At 38.4% G+C, this 15,267-nt stretch overlaps 1 protein-coding gene across 1 annotated transcript in view; it reads left to right on the forward strand.

The window, feature by feature from the left end:
* The window catches only part of GPC6 (glypican 6), a 777,195-nt gene that overhangs the window by 419,792 nt on the left and 342,136 nt on the right, over positions 1-15,267 (forward strand). The window contains exon 3 of the mRNA XM_075089625.1: positions 6,181-6,572. Coding sequence (XP_074945726.1) covers positions 6,181-6,572 — 392 coding nt within the window. The remainder of the gene's footprint in view (positions 1-6,180; positions 6,573-15,267) is intronic.

A 15,267-nucleotide genomic window follows, 5' to 3' on the forward strand; every position in this document is an offset into this window, starting at 1 on the left:
AGATCCTTCAACTCAATGTTCATTTGTACAATAACTTCTTTGTACATCAGCATTAAATAATGCCTCAAATTCTTTGTCAGATTAGGTTTCCATCATGATAATGGCATTTGATGTATAAATATCAGTCTAGCTTTTTTTTTTTCCCCATTTGTCTGTGCCTGATTTAACCTGTCCAACCCAGTCCATGATAATGTGCCTGTGTTTCTTCCCCATCCTCATGTCCCTTGTTTTAGCGCAGGTCAGTGCTGTTTGCATTGTCTCTGTGCTCCACAGTGGGGAGTGGTTAAGGAAGGAGCATCAGTGGTCTCCCCTTCCCCTGGGTCTCCTTCCTTCCTTGCAACAGCCTGACCCATAAGGGGAAAGAAGTCATGCGCTCTGGACAGGAAGCAAGGAAAAACATTGCAGTGAATTATCTTCTATTATCAAGTCTTGCAGTAGTCTGAGAAACTGAGAGATTAAAGAGGGGAGAAAGACCCTCATCTTTAGTGACAACTTTTGAGACTGCACTGGCTTCTGAAAAATTTAGTAGCATCCAAAAGATTTCATAACATCATGATACTTGCAGGTATAGGACATTCTAGAAAGGTATCAGTGTCCATTAACAGCTAAATCATTTTACCCATAGGTGATTTTACCCAAGACCTAAGTAGAGGATATAAATTACCTATTCTGAAATTTGTAATTACAGGACACATTTAATTATCTGACTTGTATTTCTTAGCTTTAAATGCAGTGTGTATATATTCAACATGTGTTAAAAAAGGAGAGCGATTTTCAACAGACCATCACACTGCAGCTTTTGTTGCTCCTAATGGGAGCTGAAATTCATTTCCCAGTTGTGACCGTTGAGTGTTTCTAAAGGTCAAAGCTGTAAGGGATTAAGATTAGTTATTCAGGCTTACTAAAAAGTAATACCAATGCACTAGTAGCCTTATGCATATGATTGAATATAAATACAAATGTAATGTCAAAAACAGGGAAAAAAAAATCTGCTGTAAGTATTCTCCTTACAGCAATTTTTCCTCAATCAGGAAGTTAAATTGAGTTCTTTTTGTTTTGTAAGGTTGGTTATTGTTAGGAGAAAGTCTCTAAAAACTTAAAAAATTAGTTGGAAAATGAAAAGGCGTAGAAACTACAGAGGTTAATTTCACTTGAATTTCCTTGAGATAAATCACAGCTCTCATTGATTATACCATTGTAGAATATCTTAAAAAAAAAAACAAAAAACCAAACCAAACCAAAACCGAAAACCCACCTTTGCAAGAATCCTGTGAAAAGATGAAGAGTTCACCAAAACATTTTTTTCCTTAATGACTTCATGAACAAAGACAGAAATAGGCAGTGAAAAAAAAAAAAAAAGACTGTCATTGTTGTACGTCATGAATGTAATATCTGTACCTAAACAACCCTCAAAGAACCTTTCTGTCCAAAAAGGTGGTCAGCTTACATGAGTTCTAATATCCTTACCATCAGCCTCATCAGGACTGGGAAATTCAAAGATGCAAAATGAAGTTAGGTACCTAAAGGCCACGTAGGGTGTAGATGGATGCACAGCTTCCCAGTAAATGGTCAGTCACTATAATTTGTATGACTAAATCCTCAAAGCTCTTTGAAAATCAATGCCCACAAGCAGAAGAGCAAGACTATAATGGGGAAGTGCCTGTATGTTTTGGGTGGTATGAGTCATTGATGGATGAAATCAGTATGCCACCCTGAACAATATTTTCCATAAAAGCTGATGTAAAATCAGACGTATATCCCTGTTCAGAACATCTGAAGAGCTCTGTGCAGCTGTGCTGTTTTTTCTTGGGTAGCAGTGAGACTGCAGGCCCAGTGTATCAAATGCACAACAGTACAGCGTTCTGATCTCAAGTTCTCCTAAAAAGGAAATCTAAGCAGAATATATGTGGTAATTAATGCTAATTAAATGAAATTTCCTTTTGGATTTTTTGGGCTTAAAGCTCATGCATATCTTTTTTGGGGGTTGAGCATTGGGCAACGAACTGTTTCTAGCTTTGCATCTTGTCCTACAGTCAGATGTTGGTTTTGCTTAAATTACAGATAGAAAACAAAGTACAAGGGAATTTATCAGGCTGGGAATGATCACAGAACATCAGCTCCAACATAATACAACATTGTTTATCTAATAATTGTCTCTAGATGGTTTTGCTTATATTTTGTTGAAGGCAGTTACTACACCATGTCGTGCTGCATTATCCCCAGTCCTGATCCTTATGGTGACTTATGGTGACATCTAGTCATCACTTTGGAATTAGGCTATCTCCTAGGTAGAATGCATTATGACACTAGATTACCTGTGTTAAAAGAGACTGAGAAAGTCAGCTCTCAGTTGACACAGTAGTGTGAGAGCTAACAAGACCCTATTTTTTAATGAGAGCGGTACTTACCATTCAGTGAGAGACTGTAGCAACGTATTGTGTCCTTTCACTTTGTAACTGTGTTGTCTTATCATAGACAAAATATTTAATAACAGTTCAGACTTCATTTGCAGAGACTGTAATTATCTATCTTGCATCCTAAATTTACAAATAATGTTAAAACTAGCTTAAGTGTTATCCAGTGACTGGAAAGCCACCATTTAAGCCTTAGAGCATGTGATGGTTTGAAATAGCAATCGTCTTTCCCACTTTTCAGAAGCTCAGTATGCCTTAGACCTTGTCCTTTTCAACTACCTCATAAGCAGAACTGAACGGGCTTCCTGAGACTGGCTGGCTAATAAATGAAAGCTGTATAAAAATGTGCTTGCAACATAAGACATACCCAGGACATATTCTGTCATGTAAATGAATCACCACTTAAAATTAGGAAAAATTATTTCCAGCATTAACACTGCCCATGACAGCCTATTTTGGCAGCAAAAAGATTCACAAGATATATATTTTAAAACACTGCACAGTTCTGTCTTATATAGATTCTCCTCTCCCACCCTACTACTTGAGTGCCTTCCAGAAGCACATTAAGCAACATGACTAATGTCTGTCTCATCTTCGTTCTTTCACTTTGAGCTGAAATATTGCATTATTTTTCAAAAGCTACCTGCAAGTTGGAGAAATATCATCATTGCAATGAACATAAAATCTTTACATTACTGTGAAGACCATGGAAAGATTCAACCTTTGCGGAAGCAAGTACAGTTCCTCTTGATGTAACTGGACAAGTGCCCAGTTATGCCAGAACACAGTTTCTGTACATAAGCATGCAAAGTAGCCTACCTTCTTGATATATGGAAGATCTGTGGACTAAAAAAAAGCAAGTGAGCCTTCACAGCGGCATTCATTTTGCTGGACGGGAGTTGATTGAGAATTTTTCTAATTAGTACAACAGCGGAGATCTCTTTCTCTCTGGAACTACAAAGGTATCCAATTTTGTAGTTGTTGCTGCTTTGTTATCTTGATCCTGCATAGGGTTACTGATGCAGATAACTTTCTTTAACTGTCTTTTCTTTCAAAGTTTACAGAAGACTAACGGTCTAACTTTTTAATGGCATAACTTACTCTAAGCAATAGCTCTCAAAGACTAGAGACCTATGAGAAGACTAAAAATTAAACAAATGGACTGCTATTTAGAGGACATTAGCTTTCCAACAGCATGCATATGTATGGTGTCGCATTTGGACTAGCATGAAATTTAAGTTTCTGGAGTTACTGGCAATGTTTATACCACAGTATAAATAAATATTGTGACCCAGCACGGACCACATTGTGCTAGATGCTGTACAAGCACAGCGTCTCTGACTACCCCTCCCTGAAAAGTTTGGTTGGCTTCCAAAAAACTGACTGTGAGACTGCTGCACAATGCCCCCTCACAAAGAAGTAATAGGCTAGCAATCTCAGACAAGAGGAGCTGTCAGCAAACTTGGTTATGCTTTGCTGTGACTGACATATGCAATGGCATGATTTTTTAAGATGAATAGTGGATTCCCAGTATAGCTATGGACTGGGAGGAGCCAGCATGTGAATTGCTTACAGCAGCCCCCCAGCATACAGAGCCTTATGGCAGAGAAGTCGACGGACCTGGATTCACTGCTTTCGTGATAGTCTTTCCCCATTGTCATTCAATTGCACTGGTCTGAAAGCCTGGCCTCAGCCTTAAAACAAATTCTAATTTGAGCTCCAAGTTCTCTGCCATCTTTTTGCCTTCCAGATTGTGTGATTAGAGAGCTAGATGTATTCAACAGCCACTATACATTATTTCTTAGAAGAAGAAATGCTGAATGTATAAAAAAGTAATCAGGATGATTCAGACATCAAGGATACCACCAGGTCACAGCTAGGGGTGAAAGTCAGCTTTCTTTTGCTCGTCTTTAAAACAGCTTTGTCAGAATTAGTGGATAATTCAGAAAAACAACAGTGAAGACTGTGTGTTGTGGACCTCAAGTTATTCTATTTCTTCTTGGTTGCGGGTATTGTGGAGGTTGTTTTTGCTTTTCCCTACATAAAATACTTGGCAAAATCATACTCTTTTCCAGATGGAATTTATTCCACATGAAGAGCTGTGGTTTTAATGACAGTTTAGACATTGATACATTTATTAGAGTATATTTTCCCTTTAATAAGTGCTTTGATGTAGTGCGTATGTTCTCAGTGTTCTGTGTATACCTTTTCATGACAACCCCTTTGCAGTTATCTGGGAGATCAAAGACAGCAGCTCTGCACAATTTCTGCCAAAAAGGAGAGGGTCTTTTCTTACCGAGTCCTTGTAGACTGGTCCACAGTGTTTGGTGGATTCTCCTTTCAGCTGTCCACAGTTGAAAATCCTCAAATTGAGTGTATATTTTTTCTTACATAGTCTTAATTGCCATCCTGTCTTTAGCATTGCAGTGGTTCTGCATTTTTATGAGTCACTGTAGCCACAGCAGGGCCCTCTGTTAAAAGAATATTCACATTATAGCATTAGCCAAGACTGTAAGGAGTCGGCACGTCCCTGCAGTTAGCACACGCAGATGTGTCTATGGGCAATGACCGCATACTTAGAGTCTGGTATTTTAGAGTTGGCTGCGTGATGACTCCTGCATCAGTGCAAATCATTTAATCACATCAAATATACGTGTTTTGCCAAAGGCATTGCCATCTCTGCCTTACTGTGTGCCATGCCCCATGTACAGCCACAGCAGTCATTGGACTCTTTTCCAAAGGAAGTTTAAGAAGGGTGACAAGTGGTCCCTGTAGGAAGGTAAAAACCAGGAGAAGCTATGCCTGCTTTTGTCAGATGTGTTTAAAGAACTATTGTACATACTCAGTGAATTTCTTGGGAAAACATAAGCATCACGTGGCAGTTAAAGGATCTTAACAGGAGAGTCGATTGCATATTTCCAGTGTATCCCATGTGTTTGGTTTCCAGTAAGAATAAAATACACAAGCCAAAATTTAGAAATATGTTATGGTTTGGGCCTGACTAGATAAAAGGCACAGAAGGAGTAAAGTCAGAAATCCTTTCCAAAAAATGTAAGGTCTGCTATTCTAAAAGCAACAACTAGCACAAACTGGAATTAGTAGTCTGGCTGTGACATGACTAGTGGAGGGTTCTAGAACTGTTCTTCAGTAGAGTAGCAAATTTCTGAAAATTCTACCATTTTCTTAGCATTACCTAGACAATAATACTTTTAAGAGGGATTCTGCTCATTTCCATTCAGGTCTCTTTCAAGGTCTCTTCAAGAATATTTGCAAATACGTTTTCAGATTTATTTCCGTGGTGTCCTACATTGTAAGAACTTCAGTCAAGTGGAACTTATAATCATCTAGCTATTCTAAAATTGTTACATTTTCAGTTAAGTCATCATATTAATGACTTTACATTTAGCATAGAAGATTTAATATACTGGCTATGGAGGATATTGCAAGGGACGGTGATTCCTATGTTCAAATAGTACATGAAGAAGAAATGGAACTACCCTCACTGAAGTTCTTTTAAATTGGTTTTTCATGTTCTGTCTTACAGGTTCTACATCTTTCTACCTTGTTGGGGAATGCAGGTTATATTCTGTTTTTCTTACCTCTGAGTAAAGGGACTTCCTATCCAAATAGATAAATTTCAGTAGTAAAGCACCGCTGTAACAACATATTGGGACAACCTTTAGTAATGCTAACACAGGAATGGAATCAGAAAACCCTTGATGCCTTACTAATACATCCAGTTAACACCTGCTTGTTTTCCCTGCAGAATTTTTCCGAGAACTTCTGGAGAACGCAGAAAGATCCTTAAACGACATGTTTGTCCGGACGTATGGCATGCTGTACATGCAGAACTCGGAGGTGTTCCAGGACCTCTTCACAGAACTAAAGCGGTATTACACAGGAGGCAATGTGAACTTGGAGGAGATGCTGAATGATTTCTGGGCTCGGCTGCTGGAACGGATGTTCCAGCTTATAAACCCCCAGTACCATTTCACTGAGGACTACTTGGAGTGTGTAAGCAAGTACACAGACCAGCTGAAGCCGTTTGGAGATGTACCCAGGAAGCTGAAGGTGCAAGTGACTAGAGCGTTCATTGCTGCACGGACCTTTGTTCAGGGGCTGACAGTAGGCAGAGAGGTTGCAAACAGAGTATCCAAGGTAATCTAAAATCAGGGGGTTTTAAGCCTGAATGTATTTCAAATTTCTAGACAACTGAAATCTGATTATTCACTTTTTTTTAATACGGGGGGATTGGTTGGTTGGTTGGTTTTTTATGTCTACTGATATACCCATCCTAATTTTATAAGTAGGGACAACAGTTGTTTTAAATTCCTTCTGGAGATTTTAAGGCAATACTGACTGGAAAGCATTTCTCTGTGCTTAGGACACAATGAAATACCAACATACATCAATGTTATAGCATTGTAGTGATTGTCATTAGTAGTTCAAAACTGGCTATGTATATAAAAGATTACGATTATGATGAGAATTTAAGTGTTTCAAGCAAATTTGTGCTGCTGTTCATTAGGGCAGTACAGCCCTCACGGCATTCATTCATCATGCAACTGGGTGATGGATTTTGTTAGAAATGTCTACTCATGTTTTTGATGAGAAAATAGACAAATAGTGACACCTCTGGAGCTTGAGCTTTCCCAAAGGATGGTTTGACTCACATTTATTTTAGTTTTAATTATTTATCTATGCAAATATTTAGGACGGTTATAATCCTTGAGGGCTTCACATAATTAAAACTATGTAAGGAAAAGAAAAAAACACCACAGACAAAAATAACCTATCTGGGTACCAGAAATGTGCCTGAATGACTTTCTCTTACACAGTGTTTCAAACTCAGGTATATTTTTCTGAATTGCTGTTCCAACTAGGTACTCGTTCTGTGGTCTGGCTGTTTCACAGTCCTAGTCTGTACTGTATTTGGACCTTAACTATATTCTGAATTCTGATGTGCTCTAGTGAGATCTGCTATGAAATGCCCAGGTACTCACTTCTGGACAATAACTGCGTGCATGATTTTGATGCTTGCCCCTTGCAATACTTTCCTGCATTTACAAGCCATTCCTCTTCTTCAAGAGGACTGGTTCTCTTGCTTCATATAAATCACAGCTAGAAGGTGAGGTAGAGCCGATATATTGTACAGTAGACTGCAGTACAAGAGCTCAACAAAATGAGTCTTCTAAACTTTTCTTATCCTCTATGATAGGATATTTTGCAATTACAAATTCAGAAGCCATGAAGCTGGAGAGGTAGTCAGCAAGTGAGAGCCTGATTTTATGTCTAGGAGACTGCATGGGAGAAGATGGTTATGTTGCACTTAAAAGTTGGTGAATAAAATACATGATCCTGGTTGCCCAGCTAGAACTGAGGTCTCCTCCTTCCAGGTGCCCTCCTGAGCTACAAGGTTGCCTTCCTTTCTTTTCTGGCACTGTCAATTCTTGTAGGACTTTCTGAACAGTGGCAGGGCATCAGCATGAAAACCCAGCCCACCTAGTCTAGCTGGGGACAGATATGTCTCTTTAGCCTCTGAGTGTGCAGAATGCATTTACCTGCGGCCCCAGATTTCATCTGAAATCTGGTTTTAAGTGTGTCAGGTTTTAAGTGAAAGCGCTGAGCTCTGATGTCACCGTTGTCAGTAGCCATTAGGTCTTGCTGCATCGACTGGTTCAGACTGTAGGGAGTAAGCTATGCAATTTGTGTAATAGATGTGTAACTTGTGAATCCTGAAGAGATTAAGTTATGAATTGTCTTCTGAGATGTCACTTTCCCTGTGTACGTACATGACAGTACAGAATGTGCCGGTGTCTCCCCTCTTGTATACCCAGGAAATGTTTTCATGTCGCCTGCTGGGTTTTGGGCACATAAGCCCTTGCAAGAACAGGGCTTATCACAAGATAGCTAAATGATCCTATAATGAGAACTATTAGCTCTGTAATCATAAAGTGAGCCTTTTTGTAGTGTCGCTTGATGGTAACAACAGGTTAATAATGCTTCTGTTTTTTCTTGTAACATGAAAGCAACACTTTAAAATCTTTAAAAGTGCTTGGTGGTTGGTGCAAGATACAGTACAGGTTCTTCACTTTATATGTACATAGTGATACTCTATTAGACTACATCTAGAATACTGCATTCAGTTTGGCTCATAGAAGAAAGACGTTGACAAACAGGTTCAGTGGAGGCCACCAGCATGGTCAAGACTGGTCTGACTACCTGCCCTGTGAGGAAAGGCTGTGGGACTGGGGCTTGTTCAGCCTGGAGAAGAGGCAATTTCAGGGGCACCTAGCAGCAGCTCCTAGTGCCTGTAGGGAAGTCATCAAGAAGATGCAGAAAAGCTCTTCACAGTGGGGCATGGTGGGATATGATGGGCATGAGTTGAAACAAGGGCCAGTTCTGACTGGATATAAGAGGGAACTGCACCATGAGGATGTTCAAGCAGTGGATCAGTTGCTCAGAGAGCCTGCCCAGGCTTCATCCATGGAGCTTTGGACTGTACAAAGCCCTTTGAGGTGACTAGGTCATGCTAGTCTGATTTCAGAGCTGACTCTTCTTTGAGAAGGAAGTTGGGCTGGAGATCTCCTGAGTGCCCTTTCAACTCGAATTATCCTGTCATCCTATTAAAACATTAATGAAATGGACACTTAAATGTAGAATTTGCTTTGATTGCAAGGCTGTCTTTGGTATTAAAATCCCAGTGGCTACATTCATACCCACAGCAAATGGTAAACATTTGCTGGTTTTAGGGGCTTCATGTCATATGCAGCCTGGTGAGGCAGATGCGAAGAACCCCAAGTGAACCAAGTGTTCAAGATTAATAAATATCCTACAGAAAGGCTCCGATTACGCTGAGATCCAAGAATTTGTGATCATATCATAACTGTGGATTTTTATGCTGGTCTATCTACTGCAGAAAATTACAAATCCTTTTCTTTAAATATCATTTTAAAAGACTGCAGCCATTCCTTAGAGCTAGCGCATAACTTTGCAAACAAACAAAAAAAATAGGCAGGTAAATATTTTTCGTTGCTGTTTTGGAAGTTATCCAGGCTCAGCATGGATTTCATTTTCATTGTACTATAATACTGAGGGATTCTGTGATAAGAATGCCGCACCTGGGTAAGACAAGAGAAATGATAAAAAGGGAAAATTTGAAGAAGAACTGTTGCAGTTCTTTTACAGAAATCTTTGTCCATTGTCTGCCCAGGCTGTGAACAGGGTGGGATCTCCTAGTTGCAACATCACATGCTAAAAAGATATTTTCTCTCTATTTGTGGAGCCATTATCTCCCTGAATTGCCACTGTCAATGGCCACTCTCATAGAAAAAAGTTGAGCCTACATCTTAAACACCATGAGAAAGAGATTTATTAATGAGAAAGTTGGTAACGACATCTCCCTTGGGCCTTTAATTTACTTACTCAGATTCTTCTGGCCCATTTCTGTAGGATTTGGTGGGTCACACACTCATAAGGATTTCTTCCCGATCCAATGTCAGGGATACATCCTTTTTGAGTATTTCTCTTCAGAAAGGGTGTGATGTTGGTACTGACTGAAAACAATGTAGTCAGTATATTCTTTGCAACAGAGCCATACTCCTCTCTTTTTCCAATGAAGTATGCAGTGAAGCACACTGAAAATAGGCAACACATCTCAAACATTTTCTTCTCACATTAGTATTTTACTATTTGCTTATGTCAGTGAGATTATAATTTAGATAAATCCCATTTAGATAAATGGAGAGGGAGGGCAGTTAGGACATGTCTCTTTTTTTGGTAATTTTTTCCAACATTGTATTTCAGTCATACGCAGACATGGTTAATTCCATCTGTCTGAAGTTGTGCAGTTTTAGTTGAAAAGTGTTTTCATAATCTCAAAGTCCAATTGCCCTTTTTAAATTCCAGAGATTTTAAAACCTTTTTATTTTTCATACTAATGATTAAAATTTTTTCAGTCTATATTTGCTAAGGACTTGTTAAATCTCCACTCAGTGCAGTGTATTTCACTGGCTTGTGTAGACCTCAGCTCGCTCAATTTTATATATGCTTTGTAAAGCTGTGTATCCATTTGAGTAAAATGTAATTACAGTATTTCTTAAAGTGAAAAAATGAAAACTATTTATTCATTAATATAGAAGAATCAGAGAATCCTAGAATATCTCAAGTTGGAAGGGACCCATAAGGATAACGGAGTCCAACTCCCAGCTTCTTGCAACTACCTAAAACTAAACCATCTGACTAAAAGCATCGTCCAGACACCCCTTGAACTCTGACAGGCTTGGTGCCGTGACAGCTTCCCTGGGGAGCCTGTTCCAGTGACCAGCCACCCTCTCTGTGAAGAACCTTTTCCTAATGTCCAGTCTGAACTTCCCCTGATGCAGCTTTAATATATAGTATTCAATATATAACACAAGAACTGCCATTTTGGACACAACAAAGGTCTGTTCAGTTGGTTTACCTCAATGCCCAGTAGTTTAAAGGTCAGTACAGGAGCAGAGTTTCTCACCTAGTATACTTTCTTAAGCTATAGCTAGTAGATGTTTGTGAACTTTCTGAGCTACAGGCTCAGATTTTCTATCATCTGGTTTTCTACTAATTTGTCAGATCCTAAAGACTAGTAGAATAGGCTTTTCTACTTTGTTGCCGTTTGGTGGGAAAAAAAAATGTGCTTTTCTCTTCCCCCATAAAAACACAGCATATTCAAGTGTCAATGTTTTTAAATGTATTTTGTTTTTCTCAACCTTTTCCTGGAGAAAAAAAACCCCAAAACACCAAAAACCAAACCAACAAACAAAAAAACCAAAAACCTTCCTGACCAGCTATAATTTAGTATTTAATGTTAAAATGAAGAAACTACTGAAAATATTTCTGAAGTTGCTGCCAGCTATGATTTCCAATAATGATAGAAAAGACGTATGCATATTTTTCATGTTCATCCTTTAGTATGTCTGAGCTTTGGATACTTTAGAAGTAAATAATGCTAAGTTATTCTCTCTGACTCTAAACTAAACATTCCCAGCGATCATAATAGTCACTTTGAACTGTCACGGAGTGGTGGAAAACGCAAGCAGAAAAAAAATGGGGAGGATAAAGCAATTAAAATTTTAAAAGGGGAGGGTCTTTATGACTTTCCAGGAGCTTAAGATTCCTGAAATACTTTTCCCAAATGTATTTGTAACTGAATGACAACAGTTATAAAGCTTGTTGCACTGGAGAATTTTTTTCATGAAACAAGGAAGAGTTCTGAACCAAACACAGCATGTGGAAAATAGAACTCATTCCCAAAAAAAGATTGAGACTGAAACTAAGGGTATTTCAAAAAATAGTGTAAATTCCTAACGGGATGTGATTTTGAAAAAAAAAAAAAAAAGTACTAGTTGTACAGGCAGTACTGTTTCCCTAACAGGGTGTTACCCCATCAGGATAGCATTCCACCCAAAGAAAATTTTCCCTGGAAAGATTTTCTTTAAATACCCTCTTTATTAAAAGCTGTCGAAATCAGGAGGGGAAAAGCACACAATTTTTATGTTTCGTGAGCATGATTTCTCTAGCCTGACTTGTGCCAATGTCATGTTTTAACATGGGTAAACTCACGCTGAGAACATATGTGTTTAGTAGAAAAAAACAATGAAGTATGACTGGTCAGTTCTATCCAAAAGCACAGTCGTTAGCCAGCTGTCATGACCCCACTGCTGCTCAGAGCTCTAATTTAATCCCAGGCAGACAGTTACGTCTTCATTGGCTCTTGCACTGAACCTGGCTCACTCGGAACAGCGAGTGAGTGCAGAGTACTCCTGTTTGCATAGATTCGGGGTTGTAGTTATTATTTACTAGTTTTGCTTTTCTCTAAGTTTGGCTGTTTTGTGGTTTGGGTTTTTTTCTCAATTTGACCACTTTCTTCCCATTATATACTGGGATAAGAATTGTTCTTAGTTTGACTTTCCTTTTCACACTTGCAAATTCATGCTAACAGGAACCAAAGTAGTTTTTATACCAGGAGTAAAGTGAAGCTTAGCTCAGGGGCATCATTAGGAGCAATTAGTGATTTTGTTAGTGGCATAAACATCAAAAGATTTGTGATCCAACAACTAAGAACTTATTTCATTAATACATTTAAATATTAATTATCATTTATTGCAAAATTTAAAAAAGCTGTTACAATACTTTCCTCACTGCATGGCATAGGCTATATGTCTCCTTTTTAAACCAATTAAAACCATTCTTCCCCTGAATATTATTAAATTATGTTAATATCAGACTTTTTATTAGGAATCTGGTGATATATGGCCAAAGTGAAGCAAATTCAGTATTACAGTTATAAGGTTAAACCCAAGATTAGAAGTGAAAAGCAGTCTTCAGTAATTGCCCGTGATTACTTCTACTTACAGAATGCCAGGTCACCGCTTTTCTAATACGCTGAATCAATATTCTTACAAATTCTGCTTTTCATGGTTTATAAATAAGCATTCGACAGTTTGAGAGAGCCATAAATAAAGGTCAATATTGAATGTCACACTGATTCAGAATGTAATTATTGCGGGGGGGGTGGGGGTGGGGGTGGAATATGACATGCTGATAAGTCAGGTAATTAAAAGCCAAAACAAATAGTACTTTAATGCTGGAAAATGTGATTTGCAGGGTGTGACAGATAAAGAGCTACGTGCCCTGTATATTTTAACTTCATTGGCTGAAGAGATTTAGTTTGTTAAAGTCACAAAGGGAAAGGGAGTCTAAAAAGGACAATGGTTTTCACTAAACTTTAATCCTTAGTTCAAATTGTTAGTTTAGGAACAGCCTAGCTGAGCAAGCATAGTTGTTATGATTGCTTCTGTGTCTATTGTTTTAAGGGCTTTTTCAGTTTTTGAGTTTTAATTGAATTAATATATCTTTCCAAGAACTGGACCATACCATGCCATGAACAAGCCATATTCTTTTTTCCTCTCCCTGTCCCTTGGTGTTCCGCAGGCAGGGAGTCCAGGGATTATCCAGCCAGGGGGTTTTCAGGGCTCAGAGATATCTGTGGCATAGAAGCAAGAGTGAATGGTATCTACACTGGAGTGCTTTGTGGGACGTATCCTTTGAATTGAGGTTCTCCAGCTACACAGGAAATCTTTCTTCCTTTCTTGGAAAGAAAAGGGACATAAACCGATCTAGTTAATTTGCAGACATGGTAAAATAAGCCAGATGCCTTCCAGATGTCCCAGACTTACTGCAGGTGCACTGATCTATTTTCCGCTTTGTGTGCACTGGAACACCAGAAATCCCAGAAGAGCAGCTGAGCAGAAAAGGCCTAAACTGAATCAGCGACACCAAGAAAATTAAAATGGAGGTAGGAGGTGTGCAAAAGCTGTATTCCATGTCCTGTCTATCAGAATTGTCAGATATAGTTCAGCCTGGCCTCTCCGTTTTTTAGGTCCTTATATTTCATTCAGCTAGCTTTGTATTGACCTTGATAACCCGGGTTTAATTGCTCAGTAAGACAGTCAGTCTTGCTCAGTATCCCCTAAGTCTGTCTACCAACCTAGTTTATTCCTACTATATACTACTTCACATCTCAAGATTTGCACTAGTCCTGTCTTCCTGAATTCTTTGTATCATTCATGAGCAAAGATCTTCTGATTACAGTGCTTTTGCTCAGTTTGTGCTTTTTCTTAAATGCCTATGGCACAGAAAATACCCTTCAGTTCAGCTTTACATGAAGCTTTTACCTCTGTATTAAGAACCAAAATGAGTATTTTAGTTTAGCAATGTCTCTAAACACTGTTGTGATACATTAGAAAAACTAATTATTCAAATCAAGGTTTTCTTTAGGATTGCCAAAAGGCACATCTTTCACACAGTCCTTCAAAGTTTTCATACCAGTTTTATTTCCGCCCTATAAAAGATGTTGATATGACACCTACAGAAGCTACATAAAAAGAAAATGCAGAACTTTTTCAGAGGAATTCCTGGAACAAAGGGTGCATCCTAATGCATGTCATGATACACATCCAAGTCCTGATAAAAGTAATGGTAAAGAAGCAAAGCTCACCTAGGAGCTTGCTGACCCTGCTAGAATTAGACCTTCTCTGTAATTAATCTTAGAGCAGGTTTTACATTTTTGCTGTTTTAGCACAGGAGAGAAAAAGAATATTCAGAAGAATCAAATGGAAATAGGAAGGAGATTAAAAAGTCTGAAGGTTAAGCAATGCAAGGAGATCTGTATCATCTTGCAACATGCTGACTTTTTAGAATTACTATTTTTACAGATTGTCTTCATGCTCTTTGAAGGCAGCCTATGGAAGCACTGTTTTCCAATCACGATTTCATAAAAGCAATTCATTTTATTCCTCATGTGAGCCACAATCACAAAAACTAATAGGTTCTTCTGCTTTCAGGTTTCTACAGAAAACATTAGTCAAGGAAATATCTGATGTACCTAAAACTCATCAGGAATACTAACTGTAATTTACATGCATATCTGATTAAGTGTGATAGTCAACAAAGTAATCAGCAACACACTGAAAATGTCAAATTTCTTTAAGACTTTTAAATAACGAAGTCTGAAATTAACTACTGGATCTAAGTTCAAGTCTCAGTTATTCAGAGGTCAGTGACAGTTGGCTTCACTGTCTGCTTAAGTCTTTCATCTCAAAATACATCTATGTCAAACAAAAGAAGATGGTGTGAGTATAGGAATACAAAATGGAGCATTTCATTGTCAAGCAAATAACAGTTCTGGTCATCTGTAAAATTTTAAACTTATCCCCATCCTCCAGTGTCTGCTTCTTATGGGAGTTTTTCATGCCACAAGCTTGCCAAGTTTTTTCCATAATATTTTCTGAAGCGAAAATGCCACTTTTGTTCAGTC

Source organism: Phalacrocorax aristotelis, chromosome 1 (assembly GCF_949628215.1).
Source record: "Phalacrocorax aristotelis chromosome 1, bGulAri2.1, whole genome shotgun sequence".
NCBI lineage: Eukaryota > Metazoa > Chordata > Aves > Suliformes > Phalacrocoracidae > Phalacrocorax > Phalacrocorax aristotelis.